The following is a 25396-nucleotide window of genomic DNA, read 5'->3' on the forward strand; positions in this document are numbered from 1 at the left end:
TCACCATCACGGCTCCCGCTCCTCAGCACCGCCGCGGATAAGAGGCGCGCTATGATACCCCACAACCCCCCGCGTCCGCCGGAAACGCTGCGCTAACGGCCGACCATAGAGGTCGCGGCGCCAGAGTGCCTCTGGCGCACGCGCACGCAGGGCCTAGGCCGGCGCCAGAGCGCGCGGCGCCACACGGCGGGGCGCTGAGGATGCCGGGAGCGGCCGACCGCGCCAGGCTGGAGGGGGCGGGGCGCGCGGCCATCTTTGGTGCGGGACTCGCTTCTTCCCGCCGCGGCCTGCGCGGGGCGTTGGGCGGCCGCGGCCTCGCCTGCCATCTTGAAGTCGGGAACCGCGTGGGTCAACGCTGAGCGAGGGCTGGGCGGGGCGTGACCCGGAAGGGGAAGCGCTGGGTCGCGGAGGTGCCACTTGGCCTCCCAGGCAGCGGTGGTGGGCGAGCGGGAGGGTGGGGGGAGGTGCGCACTGGGCACATAGGTTCCTCGCGCATTCTCCCCACGGACGCGGCCCACCTCAGGCCGCTCCTCCGTGAGGAGCCGCCTCGGCGCCCGCTGCTTGTCCTCCCTCTCCCCCTGGGGGTAGTGGGGTGCAGGGGAAGGTCCCGCTGCCTCAGGTGAGGGCCGGCCCTGCCCCCGGGCTGGGCCGCTCTCTCCGTCCAGCCTCGCAGGTGTCTCCCCGGCCGTGCCGGGGGTCCCTGCCCGCCCCCTGCAGCGGTGTCGTGCGGCCACGGCGGGATAGCGGCTGCCGCACGCCGGGCCCGGAGGGGCTGCCGCTGGGGGCCGAGCCGGCCGAAACCGCCGAGCAAGACAGACATGGCTGCAAGCCTTTCTTGGGAGCTCGGTGTCTGCACGGGTTAAGGCGTGCGGGGCGAGGTGGAAAAGTTGCTGTTGAATTTCACTTTAAGGGACCGGACAGAAAGCAGCGAAATGGATGACTTCCGCTCCATCTGCCTCCTGTCTCTGGCCATGCTGGTCGCCTGCTATGTGGCAGGAATTATACCCTTGGCAGTTAATTTTTCTGAGGTAAGACAGCTTCTCCAAACTGCTCGTTGGTCGCTAAGGAAGAATAGCGGAAACTAGATGGAGAGATCTACCAGGAGGAGTTAGTGCTGTCCCCTTTCGAGTACGGCAGTACTGTTATGGGTGATGTTGTAACCTTAAAAGATTTTTAAGGAAGTTGTGAGTGCGATATTAATACAAAATCGCAGTGTAAAATTATACGTATTCTACAGTGTGTATAAAAGCCATTTAAATGTGCAAATCTGATCCAAGCGTCTTGGTTACAGATGAAATAAAGTCTCAGCATGTGGTGGAAAGCAGCTGGACATAGGTGTTTTTAGAAGATTGTGTCAGAAACTACTGAAGTCAGAGGTTGACTGTTATTACATGTTTATAGGCTACTCAAATTAGAGCTTTTAAAAATAATTCGAAGAATGATCTCAGAAAGCTTTGTTTTGTTTCACAGTCTTGTTTATAGCTTTTGCTGCTAAAAATTAAACCTTAGCTCTTTGATTACAACACAACTTCAAATTATGTTACTGTCCCGTGGAACTCAAGGCATTCTTTTGGAAAGATATCTTGGGTACATAAAGTATTGTTACAGGAAAGGGAGACTTTCATAGATTGATTGAGTTTCCAAGCGGTACAGGAGTTCAGAAGTGAACGTGTTTCGGTGCTTCTAAGAGGTGATTGTTGAGGTGATTGCTACAGTCTCTGGAAGTTCCCTAATATCCTCTGATGCCCAAGGGTTTTCTCTGCTTCTACGTGAGGATTGTTGTATACAGATGTGGTGTAGTGAGAATTTAGTTGTTCTAAGGCAGTAAGAGCTCTCTTATGAGGGGTTTCCCATTTCTACTGGGAGCAGCGCTGCTTTTGGAAAGCAAAGTGCTAGAAGAGAGATGTGACTTGTTCTTCCATCAAGTCAGAGAGTTGGTTGCACCTGTCCTTTGGTCCCATTATTATTAGGAGATTTTGGGAGCAGTAGACTCTGAACAGCATGGAAGGAAAAGCTGCTTGTTTTGGTTACAGTGCAATTCAGCTAAATGACCATATATTCTGAAGTCTTCACATAAACATTAGCATAGTTCTGCTTTGCCGGTGCTTCATCTGATGCTTTGATGGGCCTTCCCTTACATGTCTTCAATGCTGTTGCTTCCACTGTCTAGCTCTTCAAAACTCACTTTTGCCCTGAAGCCTACAGAGGATTTTCTTCCAAATTTGTGGAGAACATTGCCTAGCATGCTAGCATTGTCTCTTTTATTTAATTTTGCATTTCCTCATGTATGTGCTCGATGGTCACCTGTTGTCTCTGACTTTATATTTGGTGGTGTTTGAAGGTAGAGTTCTTGATCTGTGTTTGTGTGTTTTATATTTATATAGTCAAATCAGGGGGCTCTTAAACCTTTTGGGGCTTCCAACAGCTGCAGGAAAGGCAACACGTCTGTTGTGGATCTAAAAATAACAGTCTGCACAAGTAGTAATCACATGTTTATTAGCCTTTTGTGTGTGCAGTATTTTAACCAATGGTACATGCTTGTGCAGTCATGTTTATTGTGGTATCTTAAACTCTCAGAAATTCTTGATTAAGTTTTACACTTTAATTAGATATTTTAAGGCTCCACATGCTACGTTGGTTTAAAAGAAGAGCTGAATCTCTGCAAATTATGCGCAAATACTAGCTAACCGTGGAAGTGTGTAATTAGAAGTTAGAATTGTTTTGTTTAAGAATGATTGCTTAGGCCTGTGCAGCATGGACAATTTTAAATGGATTTCCAGTCATTTGACTGGACTATGCGTTCTATCATTTGCAAAAAGTTTTGTAGATGGCCTTGGTGAGGAAAAATGCCTCCTCCCACTGGCCACTTATAATGGTTAGAAAACAAAAATGAATGTTTTACAAAATGTACCCCAGATGCTGGAGAAAAATAAAATTATTCATTACTGTTAATATATTTTTTCAGATGAGTGTTTTTGCTGTGGAACATATTGGTTGCCTTCTGATGAACCAGTTTCATATTGGTTTCTGTTATTTTATTTAGATTTGGATATTCTTGAAAGTATAAAACTCCAGCAAAGCCAGGTACAACTAAACATTGATGGTAAAAAGGTACTGACTGAACAGAGCTGCACTTTATTTCTGTATGCAGATGTACCCTTTCAGCTTAATCCTGATTTACAGTATTCTGTTGGGCTGACTTTGGTCTGGAAACAACACTATGCCAGCTCTTGAGGCTATCTGCTAAGTTGTAGCCTAAATGCAAAAAATGAAATTAAAAAAACTAGCAGTTTGAATCTTTTGCTGGTGTAACAGAGGCAGGCAGTGTTGGCTGGAGTGGGACTGCTTGCTGGTGAAAGTAGGTGTGAGTTTTTGCTAGGTCCAAAAAAGAGTTTCAATACCATGCAGATTTAAAGCAAATACTGAGCTGTGGAACAGCTTGCTAATTTGAGGAATTTTAAGATTTTTTTTTCCCATGTGTGTTTTTAACTGTTTAGTGTGTTGCTCTTGTTCTTTAACAAGAGAGAAACAATTGTTTTTGTAACTGAAAAAGTTTGATTTCTTGGTTCAAACTAGATGACTTTTGCCTGTCTGGGTAGGCTGCAATTATTAGATTGCAGTGTTCACTGTGTGTGAGTATTTTGTACCAAAAAGGAGATGGAGACTTCTCTTGAAACAGTAAATTGCTAGTGTGTATTATTTTGATGGATCTTTAAAATTCACAGATGCCCAAATGAAAGCAAGCAGTACTCTGTATTTGCAGTTGTAATAAAACAGTATTACTTCTGACACTTTTTTCCCCCCTGTGTTTTTATATGTATGCATATAAAAGAGATTATAGTGCTGCAGTATAAAAATAATCTTGTTTTTCCTTGCAAGATACTGTATGTTTGCAAAATGTCTTTATGAACAGTGGGTGCTGAAGATTATCTTTTCGTGTAGATTGACACTGTATAACAATTTACCAGATATAATTGTTACATATGCCAGCATATAATGCATACTTGTGGAAACTCTACAGGTGTTTTCATCTCTTGCACATTACTACTTGAATTTTCCCCAGCAATGCTCTAATTGTTTCTGCATGGTCACACTGGGTTTGCTTTCAGAAAGCTGGTTGTGCATCTCTCTAGAGCCTCCTATTTCTTCTATGCAAGTGTTGCCTATTTCGGTGAGATTAAACATGTGTCACTATGGTGCATGAAGGATAATGGATGATGTAATAAGGGTGTGTGACAGGTGCTTTCCTGTTAATTAAACACTGACCTCTGTATCCAGGTCCTCAGTAGTTAGTATTTTAGTAGCACCCAGACATCTCATTGTATATGGAGGAAGATGATGGTCAGTCACAAAATGTATGCTATGCAGTTGTTGTGAGGATCTAAACTCCCATGGTTGCTACATGATAAGGGCTGTTACAGAAATGATGAGAAACAACCTCTGCAAGTTGTTGTATTTTAGAGTCTATTAGATGTTTATGTAACTGGGTTTTCAGTATGTGACTTTGACGTTAGCCTGTCAATGTTGTAGTCACAAGGAAGCAAAAAGTAATAGTAACCTGTTCCTATATTGGTAAAACAGAATTTAGTCAGTTTGGGAGGCATGAGGGGAGGGGTGATACCTCTGTAAGCTTTTTGCCAAAAATTAGAATATAACTAGGAAGATAACCCTTACTCATAATAGTAAGTACTTATCAACTCTTTATCTGTGTGTTTTTTAATCTTTTTGTAGAAATTCTTCTTGGAATATGAACTAAACCATTTTTCTTTACTAGGCTATAAAAATACTAAGGTTATGTATTTTTTGTTTAATTGCAAATTTGCAATATTTATGTAACAAATCCATTTTAAAACCTGTCTTTGCAGACAGGAAAGGGGATTGCCATGGTCTGTAATTACCTGGAGAGTGGAATATAATTTCTATTGCCCTAAGTGCATTTTAAAAGGAGTTAAAGACTTTAAAGGCTACTGGAAGGCTTAGAAATGGTTGTAAAAACAAGAAGCACTGGTCTGCATTTATGCATCTCCTAATCAGATTAAAAAGAAAAAAAGACTGACATGAAATGTATATTGGCACCATTATCAGTTTGACTGATGCAGTTCCCTCATTCAAACTCTCATTTGAGTAAGCCTTTTAAAATTATTTTTATAATTCTGGTTTTGCACCTATTTTGGGGATTCAGTCCCTTCTACCGTATTTTGTAGCTACCTGACAGCCTGCAAGTGCTGTGATGCTGTAGTTCTAAAACTTTACCTGGCACCTTATTTTTCTTAATACATGAAACACATCATCAGATCTTTCAAGTACAAAAAAAAGTATCTTTCCCTTAAATTACTTTTTTATCCACAGTTTTATGTTTTTAAAGAAAGTCTGTTCTTCAGTGATACCCTATTAAACAGAAGGCCATTAAAGTATGGTAGTTTTAAGGACAAGCTTCTGCACAGGAGTAGCCGTTTGGTTTAGAGACTGAAACATAGTTCATCTATCATGTAACGGTCTTATAACAGCTTAACTTCATTTATTCTGTCTCGTTAAACCTGTAGGTGAAAGTAGAGCTCTTGATGCTTTTCTCGATAAAATCTGCCTCTTTTCTTTCTGTAGCCCTAAAACTTTTCTTAGTCCTTTTCTGTGTTAAATAAATATAGCTGACTTAGCAGTTTACACTCATACTTGACCAATATATTTGTATGTGTAGATGCATCTACGTTATTGGTTCTCTTGTCTTTCTGTTCTTGCTTTGGTAATTTAGTTTTCTTTCTTGTATTTTCTCTTATTATTTAGATTGACTTTTTTTGGGAACAGGCAATTTATCTCGCACTGTGCCATACCTAGCAGAGATTTTAGGGGAACTTGCATGCTTAAGTATGATTTCTAGTAGGAAGGATATATTTTAAAACAAACCCAGAGGAGAGATAAAATGTAGAGTTGCAAACATGCTTCAAAATTCAGGTACCTTCAATCTTTCTTTGTCTCTGCAGGCCTTCAGAGGCTGACTTAGACCCCAATAATCATTAGTGCCAAATATAGCAATTCTTGCTATTTTCAAGCTATGTATCATTTCTTGTCTGAGGTTAACAGTCAAATGGGTCATCTTTAACTTTAATTTCCTACTTCAGCTGATTACATTGGACACTGGATATGTTCGCTTTTCAGAAAGTTAATCATTAGAAATACAGGACTATGCAACTGGCGCTCTTGAATAAAAATAAGCAAGAGGTTTTGTGGATCACTCGCACCCCCCACCCCGACCTCTGTTCATGAAGGACAGTAAAGAAAACATTTTCTTTCTTAAAGATGACACTTGTTTTGTACTTGCTTGCAGGAGAGATTAAAGTTGGTGACTGTTCTGGGTGCTGGGCTGCTGTGTGGAACTGCCTTGGCTGTCATTGTGCCAGAAGGAGTACATGCACTTTATGAAGACATTTTGGAGGGTAAGAATCAAACCCAGATGGACTTGTTCAAAATAACTTAGGTTGTGGTGTTATGATATACTGGGGCTTGTTTCTAGGGCTTTTTGCGTGAGATTGATGGGAGGGTTTCACAGGAGCATGACACAAAGCTGTCATAGACTCACAGAACTGCCATAGGCATGATATTGCCGTTTATGGTGATTTGACAGGGGGATGTGACCAGCTTGCGGATCAGGTGACTCTTGCTGAGTGATCCAGACATTTGTGGGTCCAGGTACTGTACTGTTCATGGAACCACAGCCTTTTATGCCAGGTCATGTGTAGTGTTGCTTATCCTGGGGAGAGTTAAACTTTTAACTTTCACTGGAACCGCAAAGGAGATGTAAAGATGCCTTTGGCAGAGAATTAGATTGCGGGCTTGGAACTTGTCTTGCAATTAAGTTACCTTAACATACTTGGCTGAAAATTATGGTTATATAGGGATAATTCACAGAGTAGGAGGCATTTCTTTCTCAGGTGGTGGAGTCTATTACATGTGGATATCTGCACATGGTTCCAAGTTCAAGCATCCAGTTCTAGTCTGCTGTCACCGGTCTTCAAAACCTCATAGCATCTAATGAATTGCTCAAAGCTAACAGTGATTATGTGTCTTGCAGGGACATGTGTGGAGCATATCTTATACCCAAAACTCTTAGTAAACCTGAATTTGAGGTTATCACATTATTTTAAATAGTCAGGGCTCATTAACTCTCTTTGGAGTGCATTTTAAGTCTTGCTTTAGCTTGGAGTCTTGTGCTATTACATTACTGTTGAATGTTCTGGTATGCTCAAAATCAGAAATTTGTCTGAAAGTAAACAGCAGCAACTTAGTGGTCACAGGATAAAGGACTATAGAGGCTGTAGAGAACTTTACAAGCATCTGATGTACCATTGTTGCTAATCTGGGATTGAGAGATAATAGCAATACTCTGCTTTCCTTGCAGAAAAGGAAATTTCCTTCCTTTCCTACCTTTTTTTTTTCTTTTTTCTACATGGTTTTAAATTTCTTTTTAGTAATATGCTTTAATTTATGCTGGTTTAGTTCCCACTAAATTTATGTTGTTCTGCTTTAAAGTAAGCAGAAGATATTATACAAAATAATCCTTTATCAAGAAGTGAAAGAACCTCTGATTATGCTTTTATACTGTACTGTAAATTGTGCACTCTAATGTAGGTTGTCTCTAATGAGCTGTAGTTGTGGGTTTGCTCTCAATTCAATTTTAATTCTAAGTAGACTAAATTTTTGTTGTAATGCTATGACTAGCAGCAAATACAATTGCTGTGAACATTTGCATTTTTTTTTCCCCACTAAATGGGGCATACTGTTTATGTATGAAATCTATAGCCTGCTGTTTAGAGCTATATGCTATATAACTTAGTTTAGTATGTGGAGAATATTTTTTTTTATTGCAGAGATGCAAAATTCATGGGTATTATAGATTTAGCTGCAAAAAAATTTTTCTAATATTTAGGATATAGAATCATAGAATTGTTGGGTTGGAAAGGACCTTTTAAGATCATCTAGTCCGCTCATTTAGTGAGCAGGGACATCTTCCACTAGATCAGGTTGCTCAGAGTGCCATGCAACCTGACCTGGAATGTTCCAGGGATGGGGCATCTACCACCTCTCTGGGCAACCTGTGCCAGGGTTTCATGACACTCATTGTAAAAAAATTTCTTCCTTGGATATAGTCTACATCTGCCCTCTTTTAGTTTAAAACCATTACCCCTTGTTCTATCACTGTCCTGTGAAAAAGTCTGTTTCCATCTTTCTTATAAGCCATCATTAAGTAATGGAAGGCTGCAGTCAGGTCTCCCTGGAGCTTTCTCTTCTCCAGGCTGAACAACCCCAACTCTCTCACCTGTCCTCCTAGGAGAAGAGTTCCATCCCTCTGATCATGTTCGTGGCCCTCCTCTGGACCCTTTCCAACAGGTCCATGTCTTTCCTGTGCTGAGGGCTCCAGAGCTGGACACAGTACTCCAGATGGACACCTCACCAGAGTGGAGTGGAAGGGCAGAATTACCTCCCTCGACCTGCTTGCCATGCTGCTTTTGTTGCAGCCCAGGATATGGTTGGCCTACTGGGCTGCAAGCATACATTGCCAGCTCATGTTCAGCTTTTCATCCGCCAACACCCCCAAGTTCTTCTCAGCAGGGCTACTCTCAATCCCTTCATCCCCCAGCCTGTACTGATGCCCGGGGTTGCACGAATGCAGGTGCAGGACCTTGCACTTGGCCTTGTTGAACCTCATGAGGTTCACATGGGCCCATTCCTCAAGCTTGTCCAGGTCCCTCTGGATGGCATCCTGTCCCTCAGGCATGTCAGCCACACCACTGGTATCTTCTGCAAACTTGCTGAGGGTGCACTTGATCCCACTATGTCACTAATAAAGATATTAAAGAGTACTGGTCCCAGTAAGGACCTCTGAGAGACACCACTTGTCACTGATCTCCATCTGGACATTGAGCCATTGACCACTACCCTCTGGATGTGACCATCCAACCAATTCCTCATCCACCGAACAGTCCACCCATCAAAGTTAAGCTTTCAAGCTATTCAATGTTAAGCTTATAGATTCTGAGAACTTAACAGCTTTCAGTACATTAATTTTGCAACTTCACCCATTTATGTAATTAAATCTAGAAAGGTGCCCAAGGGAACATTGAAAGAGGGGGAGAGAGGTGTCCATATTTGTCGAGATCCAAGTGTACTTTAACTCAGACTGGTTGCTTGTTATCAAAACAGACATTTGTCACTGATACAAAAGTCATTTACTATTCTTTCTGTATTTTCCCACAGGCCATAGAATAAATAATTTCCAATTTTTGACCTTGTAAGCTGAAAGCAAATAGCATATTATGATTCAGATTATTATTTGATCATAAGCCTGTGTATGTGTGTAGTGAAACCTTGGTTTGGGTGTATTGCCAGTAAATAAAATTCCTTTAGCAACCTTAGTGCTTTAACTGGTGAAACTGTGCAGCCACTGTCAGAAAGATTGCCCCAAGTTACCCACTGTGTTTTATGGCTTGAAATGATCTGAAGCAAAGTTAACTTTTTAATATAGATGGCAACAATCTTGTGTGGTCTGAAATTATTTTATTGATCAATCTTGCTCAGCAAAGATATGTTTGTGAAATCTTTCAAGGACTACTGAGCATATTCTGATGTGCTTTGTCTGTAGTAATGGCTTTGTGCCAACATTTTGTACAGTGAGATGGATGTACAATTGTGTCTCATCCAAGGTGATGTATGAATACCCCAGAAAGAAGATGACTTGCTAGAGTAAGTAAAGTTTTTGCTGTTAATGTCTAAAACTTCTGAAAGGGGGTTGCCAACCAACATGACAGAGTCCTCTTCATATTCATAGTTTATTTTGTAGTGCAAACTGTTGCGTTGTGAGGGAGTAGAAATTAATGAGTCACCTACTTCCTTGTATTGGAGTATGGTCCTGTTCTCTAGGGCACTGGAGCTTTGCAAATGGGTTCTCTGTTTTTTTATTTCTTATTCAAAACCCAAGTTTCTCTTGAGTTCCCATGTAAATTCAGGAAGGCTGCTTGTGTGAGTAACTACGTTCTCTAAGCATAGAGGAAGGAAAGGAGGCTTTATGAAAATAATTACAATTACAGATTGTGATACCATCATTTGGTCTATTGGAGAAACGTAGAAGAAGAAACATTCTCTTAGTAGAACATTAAAGAGATTTACAAATATTAATGGAACCTGCCAAACGTGGTTGTAAGCATTGGCCCTGTTCCGGAATGGAGGCAACTTCTACTGAATGGTAGGTAGTTCAGGGCCTTGGGGTATAGCATGCAACTCAAACATCTGACTTAGCTTGAGGTATCAGATGTGGAAGTAGCTTTACTATGTCTGTTCTCCCATTAGAAACAGTTGAGTAATACTGTGTGTAAAGCACCTTACCTGCTGTGGAAGTACAACTATGTATAATAACAAGTATGCCAAGGAGTATTAGATGCCTCTTCTGCATCACCCAAAGCACTTTCTAGCCTGATGTCTTGTCTGTGCCAGGGGCCATAAGGGGAAATATATAAAAAAGAAAGAATATATGATTGAGGTGAACAGAGAGTATGAAATCAAGAGCTCAGATGTTTACTGTGCTCTATATGGTAGTTGGGAACTTAATTAAAAATTCCCTATCTTTGCTTGTACCTTTCTAACTGTATTTTTGTATGCTGTTGGCAGAAGAAGGCTTAGACATGATTCTTTGCTTATATTGGCTGGAAACAATAACTAGAATTTTGCTAAAAAATAACTTTCTTAAATCTCTTTTGCATAAATGTATTAAAGCAACTCTTGCCAATCTTTGGTGGCCAATACTGAAAAAGCTATGTACTTCTGGACATTGTTTGCCCTCTGTGTCAGATGGGCTTGCAGAAGCAGCAATTTCGTGTGGTCACGAGCAAGGTTGGAGGATCTCATGGATCTATCTTGAGAGCCACTAGGCTGAAGACTACTGGGAATGTTAAATGCATGTGCCTGAAAAACCTTCTGCTTTCTCTTTAAGCCTGTGTAAATTCAGAATGAGGCTGATGTAATTTCTGTTGAAATTGGTGGGAGTTTTATGTGTGGTGAGTATTTGCTTGTGATAAAAATCACACATGCTGGGCAAATGGCAACCTGTAGAAGTCAGTAAAGTTGTATTACGTCTCTGTTCTCTGAAAGTCATTGTAGGTAGAGACATTTGTCAGTTACTAACCTGTGAAATATTTGAAAATGTTTTTAAACTATGAGCTGTGCACCAAATAAAGCATTTTATAGCATGGAAACTTAATTAAAAACCTGTCCAGCCATCGTCTTTCTCCTTCTTAGATTTTGGAGTCATTCTGTGCTCACCCAATTTCAGGGTAGCTCACTGAGACAAAGTAAATGTCTTGGGGTGGGCGTGGAATTGAAGCTTTTATAGGGAAAGAAAACAACCACACAACATTCAACCCCAGGCAGAGCACTTTGGGTTTCTAGGATGGTACTGACATTTGTAGGACACTGCTGACTTAATTGTTGTTCTAATCCGTATCAATGGGGTGTATCAATGCTAATTTATTTAACTAGAGACTGATGCTTTGAGATAGAAAGTTCATCATCTTAAAGATTGCATTAGATCTCTTAGTGGATGGAACCTATTTTATCTCCTCATCCTGTATTTTCTCACTTAAATGAAGATTATGACTTAACTGCTTGACTATATCTCTGAATACTGACAAAACTGTCAACCTCAATTAAAAAAGGAATTAATTCAGCAATTTTTATCAATCAATTTGTATTTAAAATGCAGCATTTAAAGTAGTCTGGCTTAGCAAGTATTAATGCTTTCTTTCCTTTTCCATGCTGAAGACGTATGGGGAGAGGCCAACCAGACAAATGTGTGCTTCCCTAAGTAAATGGTCTAAAACTGGCCCTAAATTAGGACTTTTGTCTATTGTCCAAGAAAGTGTGAGGAACACTTTCAGCAAAGGAGGATAAAAGTGACCATGCCATGTTTAGTCGCCTGTCTCCTGATCTGTTTGTTTGCCTGCCACAGGGAAGCATCACCCAGCAAGTGAGATGCAGCATGTGATTGAGTCTGAGAAGGTGGCGGAAATCCCGGCTGTACATGAGTATGGCCATGACCATTCCAGGTTGCATGCCTACATTGGCGTATCCCTTGTCCTCGGCTTTGTCTTCATGCTGTTGGTGGATCAGATAGGCAGCTCTCATGTGCACTCGACAGATGGTAAGTAAAGATTCACTTCAATTAGACTTGCTAATTAGTTTTAATTAGCAAGTTGCATTTTTTTGAATGCTACTAGGATTTAATTTGACCAGTCCTGTCGAGTTTTAGTAGATGTTTTACAAACATAAAGCAAGGTCTGTGTAAAATGTTTATGCTGAATTCCAGGATAGATTTCCAGCAAAATTTGATAGCTTGCTTTGCTAACATGAAGTAACTGTACAAGCACGTATGGTGTCGGGGTGGAGGGTGACTTGACGCTTGAGTTATTGTCTGTTTTACAGTATCACCCATAGGGGATTTCTTTCGCTTTCAAAAAAAATTCAGGTTAGTCTTATCTTCATTTGTTTTTTCTACTCAATTGTCGTATATGTAGGCAAAATTTGCAAAGAACAAAAAGTTATCTTAAGTGAGACTGCAGAAATTACTAGATGTAAGCTCTGATCCTTTACTGTAACTGCATAGCTGGACTCCCACACTAGTCTAGAGCCTCACTTACTTCAAAATACTTCCTGCTTAGTCCAAAGGTTTCTCAACTTCATTACAAGACTCTCAAAATGCCTACAGGTGCTTTTGTTTCCTGCCTGTGGCTTCATGCTCAGACAGTAGCTTGGAATGCACCAAAGGAGTATTGTCATCTGAAAAGGGATTTTATTGCCTTTGGCTGCTGCTCATTTTCTCCCACATAGTCTCTTCTGATGGTGGAATTATTTGGCCCTCAAAAATTAGGAAATTGATCTTGAAGGAAAAGTCAAGCACACACACAAAGGAGGGGGTATATGTTCTGGTTGGATCGTTGGCAGTTCACAGTGCAGCTGCACAAATACTTGTATGGGGTTAGTGTGGTGGGACAGATGGGAGGCCAGCACAGGGGTTGTGTCACGTTGTGCTCCTGGAGAAGTGTAAATGGAGCCACAGCCATGGCTAGGTGATTTTCAGAGCTTTTCCAAGGAAACAGTGGCAGTGAGGATGACAAGTGGATATGGGGGAACAACTGCCAGGAGAATCCTTGGTTTGTACAGGTTATGACCCTTTCCTATGTCTCAGAGCAAATACCATGAGAAAATTGATTATGATCTGTGTTAGAGATATACACTATAAAATAGGATGCTAAGTAAAGTTTTTTCTAGTCTGTACTTCTGCCACAGGAAATGTAGTAGTGTTTTTGTAATGTTTTTTAAAGCTACTGAAGGAAAAACATTTTTCTCATTTGAACCAATGTCTGGTAGTTTTGTTATCTCCCAAGTGGCTAGATTGTACTTTACCTAAACTATACCTACATTCTGGCCTACAGAATGTTTCTGAAATCAAATGTGAACAAATGAGTGTGTTTAGTTTTGGTCAGTCCAAAACAAATTTAAAGGAAATGTTCTGTGTGAGTATCTCCTCTTATTTGACATGAGTATACACCATTGCAGTCATCCAAATACAGCTTATGCAATTAATTGCTCAAATAGGCTCCCTTTGATTCAAATCAATCTGACTAGAAAGAATACATCAGTTTTTATCCAGGTAACTTCCCTGATCTGACTCACTGGGCAACTACGTGGGTGCCTGGGCACGGAGAGACTGGAGGGCGGGAGGACAGGCAGGAGGAAAGGAACAGGACTGGACTTCATGTTTTGGTGGCAATGCGGACTTACTAAAGTAGCTGTGTAAGTGTGCTTGCAGTCAGCTTCTGACCACTAGTGTAATTAAATAATGTCTGTTCAACTGTTGGGAATTCAGTTGAATAGTAAGGTGTTTCTATACTTGTGTAGGACTTACCTGCCCTGTTCATTGCAGTGATTCTTTGTAACAGTTTCACCATTGGTTGTGTAGTGGTGGATAGTACCCTGTGTGCTGTATAATGAGCTAACCTGCAAATGTCTTCAGAGTATTGTCAAACAGCTGCAGTCAAAACACTGGACCTCAAGCAGCACTAGCTGTGTTTCTCCTTTGTAGTGTATAATGTTGGAGGGAAATCTTTGCCAGTGCTGCCATAACAAGTAGAATTTATTGCTTACTAGGAATTGCCAGAGAACCAGTGCAATAGAGACTGTCCCGGACTCTCACCTGAGGGAAAATGCCAACACTGGGCTATGTGGGGAAAAAATCTGACTCTTGGAGCAGCTCTGGATTCTGGGGATGCAAAACTAGCTTTTCTTCCCTTGGTAGCACAGAACTTTAACATTTGGTTTTAGGAGGTTAAGAAAAAATGACTATTTCTGCCTATGTCAATGATCCTGTAAATGGCAAAGAATTGTCTCTGATTCTGTCACTTGTTTGTTGGCAGAACTTCAAGTGATTTGATGGTGTTAATTATCAGACTATTTTACAGTAAATCTAATGCAGAAATACAAAAGCTGATGGTTTTGAATATAACTGCCTAAGCAGCTGGTAGAGACATGTGCAGTGACACTTTTTTTTTTTCTTCCAGCATAATTTATGTATTTGTTCTCTTTCTCCTAACTTTCCTCATGACCATTTCAGATCCAGAAGCTGCAAGATCAGGCAACTCCAAAATCACCACAACGCTGGGCCTAGTAGTCCATGCTGCAGGTAATATGGGACCTATTGTTAGTACTTGACAAGGACTTCCTTTGCTGTGTGGCTCATCTTTAGATGTGATAGAAACACTTCTGTTTAGTTTTTGAAGGTGGCTTTTTATTAAAAAAAAAAAAGTCAGGGAGAACTAAGATTCTTCCTGAAAACTTACTGGGAAAACCATACTCCATGTTCCATGGAGTTTTATTTGGCTACAGGATTTTCACTCCTTTATTTTTCCCATCTGAAGAGTTGCATGATGCTCACTCTTTGCCTCTTCAATTCCTTTGCTGGCTGCTTTAGCTGATGGATTTCAATACATGCTAACACATTTGATAAGTGGTATGGAACACCTTTGGATTTGCTTGTCAGTTGACCTGTGTTTTTTTCCACAAGATACTATTTTTAAAAAAAGGACATTATAGGGTAGAGTGCAAAGATTTGACTGAAACACATGTGGGCTGACTTGCAAGTACTGAAAAAGTTACGCATGTGTTGCAGTCAACCTATGTTCATGTTGTAATTCTTCACTATATATACTTAGTATAAATATGATGCTTTTTAATACCTCCTGCTGAAAGTTATTGTCTTAGATAAGTCATAAGATGTTGATCAAAAAGATATTTCTTCACTAAATGAAGTGTCTATATATTAATGATTAATACCATATCCATTTCCTATTTCATTTAGACAATATATTTATGCTAAATGGTAAAAAAATAGTTTTTATGATAGTAAATAGTATTTACATTTAGTATTTACATAGTATTTACATTTCAACATTCATTTAAAACATAATAATTAAAAATCTCTTCATGCTAAGAATCTAAAGCAGATTTTTTAATTTAGACAGGAAGCCACTTCTTCTGTAGAAGACTAAAATAACTGAACTTGTTACCTGGTTCTAATTTGTCAGAATGTATTAATACTGAATAGATTTTCAGTATGGTTTTTATGGTCTTGAGAAATACAAGACAGCTGCTGTTGAGGGTTGTCTGAAATCCTGAAATTGTTGTGGCTTAAGAAACAAAGGGGAATGAATCATGTGTTGGGTTGGTATTGTTAATAGCATTTCGAGTAACAGGACTTCTCAAATGAACATGTTTTCTACTGTGAGCTATTGAAGGGGTGGGAAAGCTGAAAATGATGTGGCGGAATAATCCATTAATTTGCACTGCTGTTTCAGCTGATGGTGTTGCATTGGGTGCAGCAGCTTCTACTTCTCAGACTAGTGTCCAGTTGATAGTGTTTGTTGCAATTATGTTGCACAAGGTAAGTCATCATCCAAAAAATCTTATTTGTTCTTTAAAAGACTCTGAAAGCATACAGAAATTACTGGAGTTTAAGTTTTCTTGGTGATATAATCTGGAAATGTGTAATGCCATTGAAGTGACCAGGTTAGTAGTATAGCTTCAAGGACCAAAAAGCACTGGTATGATGTATGACAGAATAGCAAATGATGGATGCCAAGTCTGAATGGGGTATGAATGAGAGTTTGGACTGCCTACTGCCTACCTTGGTTGGGAAAAGTCTCCCAAAAGTAGGGAGAGAAGAATAGCTCATGATGAAATGTGGCAGCTTCACACTCTCTTTTTCTGAAGCTAGTGGGGGGGTGCTGTGTTTTTTAAAAAAAGAAACCAACTAAAAAACAAACAATGAAAACCACCAAGATTCTTACTGCTGTAAGAAGTGTATTCAGAGAAGTTCTAGACAGTGAAGCACAGAAGTATAAGCTAGTGTATCCAAGGAGGAGAAGCAGTTTTATGCTGATTACAGCAGCTTTTTGGTTCTGTGACGTTCTCAAGAAAATGGGAAGGGTATTTGTTATAAAGCGTTTTAGTGTTTAAAGGGTTAGTTTTTTGAAACTACTTAGTAACAGAGTACTAAATTACAATTTCTGGTTACCTCTGTTATTGTAGTAGCTTCAACATCAGTCACATGCCATTTCTGCAGGAAAAAAATGTAAATGTTTTTCTGACGGTAACAGGCAAATAATGGCTCTTGAAGATGGGAAGATCTTTTTTCCTTAATGTTTGTGCAAAGATATCTATTAACTATATAAGTTCTAAACATATGTGTGTAGATGCAAGTTTGACTTATGGTAGCACATGCATATATTACAGTAACTAGTCATACATTCATCCAAAATCTTGCTTGCATAATTGCATGTTCAAAATGTTAGGAAATCCAGATCTAATACATCTTTTCTTCACTGTTCATACAATAAATGGTGGTTTACACAACCCTCTTCAAAGGTGGCAATGTCAATGTTACATCTTGCTGTGAAGTTTAGTTTATGTCTATTGCCAAATGAAACTTGCTTTTTAATTATTGTTAATGCTCAAATTAACTGAATTCTGAAATTGTGCAATTTTAGAAGAGGAAAATTTCTCCTGTGAGAGATTATCAAGAAATATTTGGTATTGAAAGAGAAATTTATTTCTTCTCTGGTGTCTTTTTTTTATTTTTTTCTTGTCTTCTGATCCTGATTGATGCTTTTGTCTTTCTCATCTTTTTTCCTTCACTCATGGTTTCCATCTTCTAGGTTTAAAAAAAAAAAGGAAAAAAGGATTTTGTGTTTAAAAAATACTCAGTATATTTTAGTTTGTCTCATCTCAGAAATGTCAGAGCGGACTGCTATTGTCTTTATGTGAGCAAAAATATAGTAAATTCTGAGTAGTAGGACAGCTACGCTTTGTGGATAAGAAACTGGATGCCAGCAGAGGGAGAAGAAGGAAGTATTTGTTTGCTTCCCAGTGGGAACAGAAATGAAACTGAATGATGAACTAATCAAAAGAGCTTTTAAGTCTTTGTTCATGTGCAGTTATCTTCGGGAATTTTTTCCCCCCTCTATGTTAATTATAGACTTTTTCTGCTGTAGATAAAGAAACTGTGCATCTAAGGGTGCTTAGTAGTATCAGGAGGAATACATAAGTTAACAGAGACTTAATTATTATAGCAGTGACTCAAATCAGAATGAACATTTTAATATTTATAATGACTACACAAATATCTGTACTCTGATAGCCAGAACATGGGTTTCCATTAGGTACTGTTGTTAAGGTAGGGCAGTCTGCAGAATGCTATCGATTTGGGTTAACTGCAACAGACCAATGCTCTCCCTGAATTTCTTCCAGTTCAATGCATTTTGATGTAGTAAGTAGTGTTTCAACTTTATCTCAGATTTCAGGGGATTTTAGAAGATATTGTATTACCAGTGAATATTGGTTTTTTGCAGGCACCAGCTGCCTTTGGCCTGGTTTCCTTCCTGATGCATGCTGGGCTGGAACGGAATCGAATTAGAAAACACTTGCTGGTCTTTGCGTTGGCAGCACCTGTTATGTCCATGGTGACATACTTAGGGCTAAGCAAGGTAGGTCTGTGATTTTGTTTTGCTGAAAACGTAGCCTAGTGATGGAGTTTGGAGAAAGCAGTGTCACAGGGGGTTCATAAAACATAATTCCAAACTGCTTGAAAAATTTAGCAGAATGGAGATTTTTTTAAAAAAAAAAGTGGATAAAGAGGTAGCAATATAAATGTGTGAAACAAAAAAAACCCCATGCTTTCCGTCAGAACGAGTGATATAACTCCTCTATAGAGTTTTATATAGCTTTTTTTAGAGGGCTGATTTCTGTCTCTTCTCCTTTCTGCTGCTGCCTGCTGAGAACTTAGTCTGGTACATGAGTAAATTGTTATCTAATAACTATATAACTGAGTGTGTTGCTGCATGCATTCTTATTTTAATAATGCAGATAGAAGATAATTTTTACTAGTTTCCCCCACCATCCCAGGATTGGTCCTATATGTTCAAAGTCTTTATGGCATTATGGTGTTGTGTTGTAAAGAATCTAATGTGATCTCATGAAACTCAAGGCAAGAGAGGAAAGATTAAGTAAATCATCTGGGCTAATCCCTTTACTTGCTAGAAAGGAGTTATATTTGATATTGCAGTACAGGAGACAGCAGAAGGGGTTTGGTTTGTAAACAGAAATGAGAGTGCTGTTTGAACGCCTTTTTGATGTAGGCTCACTAAGAGTTGGTTTTGCATTTTGCACTTCAGAAAGAACAGAGAATTGATAAGGCATAAGGGCTGTCACAGTGGTTGTATAGTTCCAGAGCAGAAGTATCTCTGCTCTTTGGAACAATAACCTGAGGGTATGCCAGACAACTAACATAACACCTGAGTTGGAAATTGTTCAAGAAGCATTTTGAAACTGATATGAGTGGATTTGCATTTCATTACATTTAATGATGAGTAGCATGATCTTAATCCTGGTATGAATGTGAAGAGGTGCTCAGTTTTGATCCAGGAGGTGTATTTCTTTATGAAATTTGCATGGAAATTCTGGAAACGTTTTGGGTGTTAACTTGTTCATACAAATGAAATATTGAGAGTGTGATGATTTGGGACTTAAATCTAGAAAAATCTTGCTCTGAGCAGCAGGGGACCAGATATTTAAAGGTGAACATCTTACTTGAACTCTTTGTTTAGAAAAAGGCGGGGGGGAGTCAGTCTTTAGTGTCCTTCCTAGAATTTGTGGCTTTGCAATCTGAATTTTTTTTAAGCACATTTTGTAATTTTGACATTTTGTATGTTGCTGTGAGATGGTCAAATAAGAAGCTTCTGCACCGACTGTGACCTTTTTCTTCTGTAAGGGTTTGTAGAAGTCTGAAGTGAGCTAACTAGGATGAGAGGGTCTTTCTGCCTCTCGCATCAGCTTTAGAATGCCAGTAGTTACATGTAAGGTGCAAGAGACAAACCAACACATTAAACCATTGTCATTGTGAGAGTACGAGAGTTGATAGAAATCCTACTGTGTCTGGACACTTAGAGAATTTTTTTAATTATTGACTGAAGAAATTCTGCTTATCCTCATTTTTTTTTCTCTTTCCACTTTATTTTCCGTTTCAGAGCAGCAAAGAAGCCCTTTCAGAAGTCAATGCCACCGGAGTTGCTATGCTGTTTTCTGCTGGGACTTTTCTTTACGTTGCCACAGTTCATGTTCTCCCAGAAGTAGGAGGAATTGCTCATAGCCACAAACCTGAATCAACTGGAGGAAAAGGACTCAGTCGTCTGGAGGTGGCAGCCCTAGTATTAGGATGCCTTATCCCTCTAGTTTTGTCCATTGGACACCATCACTAAACGCTCGAATTTCACTGTTCTCCTCAATCTGACATGAGCAGTAAATGTCGGCTGCTCCTTTTATTATTGTCTCTTACCCATCATCCATCCCATCCACTTTATGGAGTTCAGAGGGAATGTTGATTGCAAAATAAGGAATACTGGGAAAGTTTTTAGTGTAGCAAAATGTACTTTGGCAGCCGGACATAAATTCTATGTAACTTTCTTTTCTGAAGACATTTCCTATTTTACTTGTTACTTCTGGCCCTATTCTCAGGGAAGATGGAATTTGGAGTTTAAGAAACATGAGCAAGGAAGAATGTAGTGACTCATCATGAAATTGCAATCACCAAAGTATCCTGCAATTCAGCTTTCATAGCTGAGAGCAAAAACAAAGGATGGCTGCCTTGTGAGAGGTTGAAGTTTTTCTAATGAAGAAGGGGTTCTATGTTGTCCTGACAACGCAACTGGTCCTTGTCATGTTTGTCATTAATTGTGTTGCAAAAATGGACTACACTTGGAATTCTGGACAGCACTGCTACTGTCACAGAAGTGTCACTGATACAAAAGAAATGATGTAGGATTAGAGTAGAAAATCAGATGGTTAAGAAAGTGCAAATGAATTTTGCAGTGTATTCCATTATTTAAGACAAAGGATAGAAGCAAGGAGACTATTGATTGTTTATGCAATTGTTAATCAATCTTAAAAAGGCAGTATTTCTTGGGAGATGGTCTTCTGCCAAGTCAGTAAAGCATAGGCACCAAAAATCTAAGCAGGAATTAGGTATTGGGTACTGTGATTACACTACTGCTGCTGTTGAGGGAGACATCCATAGTGCCCTTTGAAATGGAGCTGTTCTGGGTTCTGAGGAGTAGAAATGTGATGGAGACAGCTGTTGAGGGACCAGAAAACTTAAGTAGCTCATTTTCAAAAGTCTGAACTGCTGAAATTGGTAGGGAAGGGGGGGGTTGGTTAAATAAAAGGTATTAAGGCTAACAAAACAAGATGTTTAGTTAAATATTTATGCTGCAGATAGAGTACAAGGTGTTTCTAAAGCAGTTCTAAACAAAAAACACCCAGCAAACAAAAAACCAAACTGGTGGGTTCCCAGCAGACCTGTTTGGCATTTTGCTTTTTCTTTGGGAATTATGCATTTGCCTCTTGCTGATAAGCATTAGTTTTGGTGAATCTAGTGGAGGACTTATTGCCAACTGCTGATGCCTCTCACTGCAGAAGAGTAATAAAAGATCCTTCCTTTTCCAAGGCACAGCCTTCTCTTGTCAAGCACCATTTCTCTTACGCAAAATATATTATACTTTAATAACTGTAGTGCATTGAAAACAGGAATGCTTGACATGCACAGACTCAAAATTCTTTCTTTAGGGGAAAACTTTTTAATGCCGTACCCTATTTAAGATATGCTCTGTCTGCACTTTTTAAAGATAACATTGCCAAATATTTTTTTCTTTTGATTTTTTTTTAAATGGATTTTCAAGGCTTGAAATATCTTCTTAATTGAAGTGCTTCTTGTTTCCGTTTGAATGAGTGTGTCTGTTTTTCGTTACATTTATTGCTTATACTACATGGGCCATTGTGCCTCTTAACTTCTTTATATTTTTGTCATTGTCCTGTTTGTCTACTAGTTCAGTAACAGGTATGGCCTGGCTTTTGGTCTTTTTGGTTGCTTTGTCCATTGGCTTTGTAACAATACAGGTGTATCCCAGGATTGAATGTCATATTGATCCCCAGGAGTACTTGTTCATTTGTGTGTTTTACTATATAAAATCAGTGCAGAATTATTAGAAATCATCTTTTCCCACAAAACAGTATTCTTGGATAGAATTAGTATATCAGGCCTAAACAGGCTTTTTTTTACATTAGACCTTCAAAAATTAGTTCTGTTCTGAAAAGCCACTGCAAAATTAGTGACATGGATGAGATCCTGTCCTACATATTCTTAAACCTTTTTTCTTTTTTTACAACATACATATGCAACTAGTAAGTTACCTCTTTAAAAAGTTCAGTGATACAGGTTACTGACACGTGTGAATGATACACAGGGATGTTTACACCAGAACTCCCAGTGTTCTTTGTTATTGCCCCCTAATTACCTTCTTCCTTAATAATCTCAGTATTTTACTTTGCTTAATCTTCCCACATAACTGAACTGTTTCCAAAAGCTGGAGAGTTTGCAAGATCTGCAGCAGAACCAGGAGATAGCTTAGTGCAGCATCAGATGCTTACATTTTGTAGAACAGTAGGTGTTTTTTTCTTTAAACTGTCATCTGTCACTTTGCACGTGCACCCTGCCCTGCTAGTTAAGCTGGCATCCTGACTGTGTTCCCATTCAGCCTCATTTTGTGTATCACAATAGCAATGGTTTAGGGAGGTATGTAGGTAAGGTCTCATTTCATGCCTTTTGTTCCACTGTTGGAGCATGTGGATAGTACCTTACACGGATGTGTATCGATGAGGATGTGACAGCCAGCCTTTTCACGGCGTATTAATCATAAGAGGTGCCACTCCTGAGAGGTCTTGTCTGTCTTTTCTCCTGTCCCTCGGCTCGTTTCCAATTTCTGGGGCAGCCAAGTTATAGCAGCAGGTGAGGAATTTTAAATTAAATATTGGCAACTTAAAATTGGCACAAAAATTCTGATAACATGTACTTTTCAGTTTGGCATTTGGTTAAGTGATAGAAGACTTCTGTGATTTCCCCCCCCCCATTTAGAAGTAGCAGTAGCATTTTGTTTTGGCTGCCTCTGTTATCTCTGTGATGAAATCTTATTTTCAAATCTGTAGCTGAAATGGCAGTGACTAAGGAAGCTTTTGGTTATTTGATGAGGAGAATATAAAATTTTGAATGATCAAACCTTTCCAAATTGTTAGTTCCACGTGGAAGATTATTTTCTTGAGGCAGAGTATTTTAATGAGTTAAATCAAATGGTCCATTTGATCATATCCCCTTTTTTTACCTATCTCCCCATCTGTCACAGTAAATCCAAGCACTACATGTAGTCAGGGCCATCTGGTATCATTTTCTACTCCTCAGGGGACCTTGGTGCAAACAAATTCCTCGTACTTTCTCTGTAATAGCCATCTCTGCCTGTGTTTTCTATTGTGAGGTAGGTGGCAGCAGGTCTAGCAGGTAATGTTTTAACCAAGGCACGTCCCCCTTTCCGTCTGTAAATGCCTCTAGGAAATCTATAATTTTCTCATCAGCTGTTTTTTCAGTTAATGATTTCTTAATTGGCCATAGGAATTGGACTGAAGCTGTTTCCGTTGATCCCCAGTACTTTCCCTACTGTTCTAATTATTGTTCCTTATATAAAGAAGGGAAATACGTCTTTTTTAAGCACCTGGTGACAGATGCAGAAGCTGCACTGACATTAACTTAAGTGAGGATGGTGGACCTGTCACAGCAGGATAGGAATTTTTGATAGTTGTGGCATGTCAGATGGCCAGGTGTTAAACACAGAAACCCACTGTTGACTTTAAAGAACCATTTCCAGGTGGGTTGTGTAAAAGGCTAATGTTATCCAAGAGACCCAGGAAAACTACTCTGTTTATTCAGGAACTAGTTCAGAGCCTTCAAGGAGCTTTTGACAGTAGCAAATGTGTCCATGTGGTATTGGCTTTATGCAGAATAAGAGAGAGATGCTGTGGAATGAGTGTTGCTGCTGCGCCCTTCCCATTCTGTGCTGGGACTTGGGAAGAAGAGGAGGGATGTGTGTTTATATTCTTTTGGGGGTGGAAGGAGAAGGAGTAGGAGTGGTTGCAGTATGATGGGAAAGTTTTATGATGAATTTCAGATTCCTGTTCACCTCAAACTTCTTTTGAAAATAAAATAAATATCTTTTTTTTTTCTTACTGTCCTTTTATTACATCTCTCAGCAGCCTTGGCTTTCCAGGGAAAAACATTGCGTGGTCATTGCTGTTTACCTGACTCCATGTATGGAACTGTAATTTTAATGTCTCTTTTTTTCCAAACCATTTGTACACAAAATCATTCCATGAACGGCTGCCTTATAATTTTTCCACTTTAATTGTGAATGGTTAAAATAATGTTGCCGTTTTCAATTTGTTTTATGATATTAAATTTTTACTAGGTGCAGTGCTTTGAAGTTGGCTTGTCATTTACTGCATGGGGTTTTGTGACAGCTCCGACAAAGAGAAATGACAGTCTTAAATGGGACACAAGCAGTGCGGACAGTACCCTTTGTTTTTGTACAAGTGTGTTTGCTGCTTTTCTTTGTAATGTCTGAGAGCCTTCTTGGAAACCTGAGGAGTGAAACTGTGTTGGGAGGACATCTAGCAGGTTGATTTGGACATGAGTGTGAATGGGTGTGGAGGTACAAATACAGAAATGATTTGACAGCTATGCTTGAAAGGGGCATTTGACAACTTCTGTCTCCTACGGAGTGTTCAGGGATTGGCATTGCCCTGAAGCTGTCTCTGCCCCCATCCTACCCCAGGGACATCCCTGAAGCTTTACAAGGCAGAGACCTCTTTGGAGGGCCATAAGGAGATGATTGGCTCAGGGTTGCTCCAGGTCACCGTTAAAAGACTGGACAATGTGTTGGTGCTAAAGAAAATTGAAAGCACAGGATGGAGTGAAAGCAATCTTGTCAGCCCCAAACCCAAAATGCAAACACAAAGCCCCTCCATTCTTTCTGGAGGCTTTGTGACAAAGTAGCCTTACCCATCTATATGTGCCTGTGTGCGACTTGGATTAAAAGTCAACATTAAATAGGCATGTGAAGATGTGAGTGACTCTACTTTGGAGAAGGCCCTAGCCTGCTCTTTGTTCTTGTGTTATGGGGGGAAAACTGCCAGTGAAATCTTTCCTGCCCCTGCTTGGTTTCGTTTGTTGTTTTTTTTTTTCTTCCCTCTCATCTTGCTGTTGTCGGGCTCAGTGTCACAGCTCGGCTTTCCTTGTGACTGCCCCGTGATCCTTCCGCTTACCTGCGCACAGCTCCTTGGTATTGCTCTCAGTCTTCACTACTGACACAGTTTTTTCTGGAAGGCAGCTAGCGTTCTTCCCACAGCTTCTGATGAAATGAAAGCCCGTGTTTAAGCCATAGCTACCTAAGTTTTCCCTTAATGCTAGGTGTGGTGGTTGTCATAACGATTGTGTTCTTGCTATGAAGAAAAATTGTCTTCTCAGACTCCTGGATTTCTCTGGAAGGGTTTTGTTTGTCTCTGACATAATTTTGAGTTGCAAAGAATACTTGGAAATCAAATTTTAGGAGTTGTCTCTAAGAGGCACTCAGGCAGGGGATATGATGAGAGCTTTCAAACTTAATTATGTTTTGTTATCTGAGCAAAAACTTGCTGGACAGTCGGGTGTTTTTCCTATAAGATGTTTTAGGCCATATTTTTAGGGTTTGTGGTTTTTATTAAAAGACTCTCAAAAAATCCAATGAGTTGCACACTGTGTGCTGTGATTGTAGAAGGGGCAACCTTTTCATATAAAACACTGAATTTCCTTTTTTTGTTTGTTTGTTTTTTAAAGATGCAACTTTAAAAAGAATGGCCACAGCTAGACACCTCTGACTAAAAGTGTTAC

The 25396-nt window shown here is 39.8% G+C and overlaps 1 protein-coding gene across 3 annotated transcripts; it reads left to right on the forward strand.

Moving 5' to 3' along the window:
* Positions 1–926: 926 nt before the first annotated feature.
* Positions 927–19850, forward strand: SLC39A9 (solute carrier family 39 member 9; the record flags this gene model as incomplete). 3 transcript variants are annotated; one of them, XM_082001082.1, is made up of 7 exons in its annotated part: positions 927–1028; positions 6323–6431; positions 11993–12184; positions 14654–14722; positions 15894–15979; positions 17946–18080; positions 19620–19850. In XM_082001082.1, 7 exons carry the CDS (start codon positions 933–935, stop codon positions 19848–19850), a joined length of 918 nt encoding a protein of 305 aa, XP_081857208.1. The 3 variants fall into 3 exon arrangements, with proteins under 3 accessions (XP_081857208.1, XP_081857206.1, XP_081857207.1); XM_082001080.1 differs by lacking the exon at positions 14654–14722 and having other exon boundaries at positions 933–1028; XM_082001081.1 differs by lacking the exon at positions 11993–12184 and having other exon boundaries at positions 933–1028.
* Positions 19851–25396: the final 5546 nt, after the last annotated feature.

The sequence above is a fragment of the Phaethon aethereus genome (genome assembly GCF_964289735.1).
Source record: "Phaethon aethereus genome assembly, chromosome: 5".
Lineage (NCBI taxonomy): Eukaryota > Metazoa > Chordata > Aves > Phaethontiformes > Phaethontidae > Phaethon > Phaethon aethereus.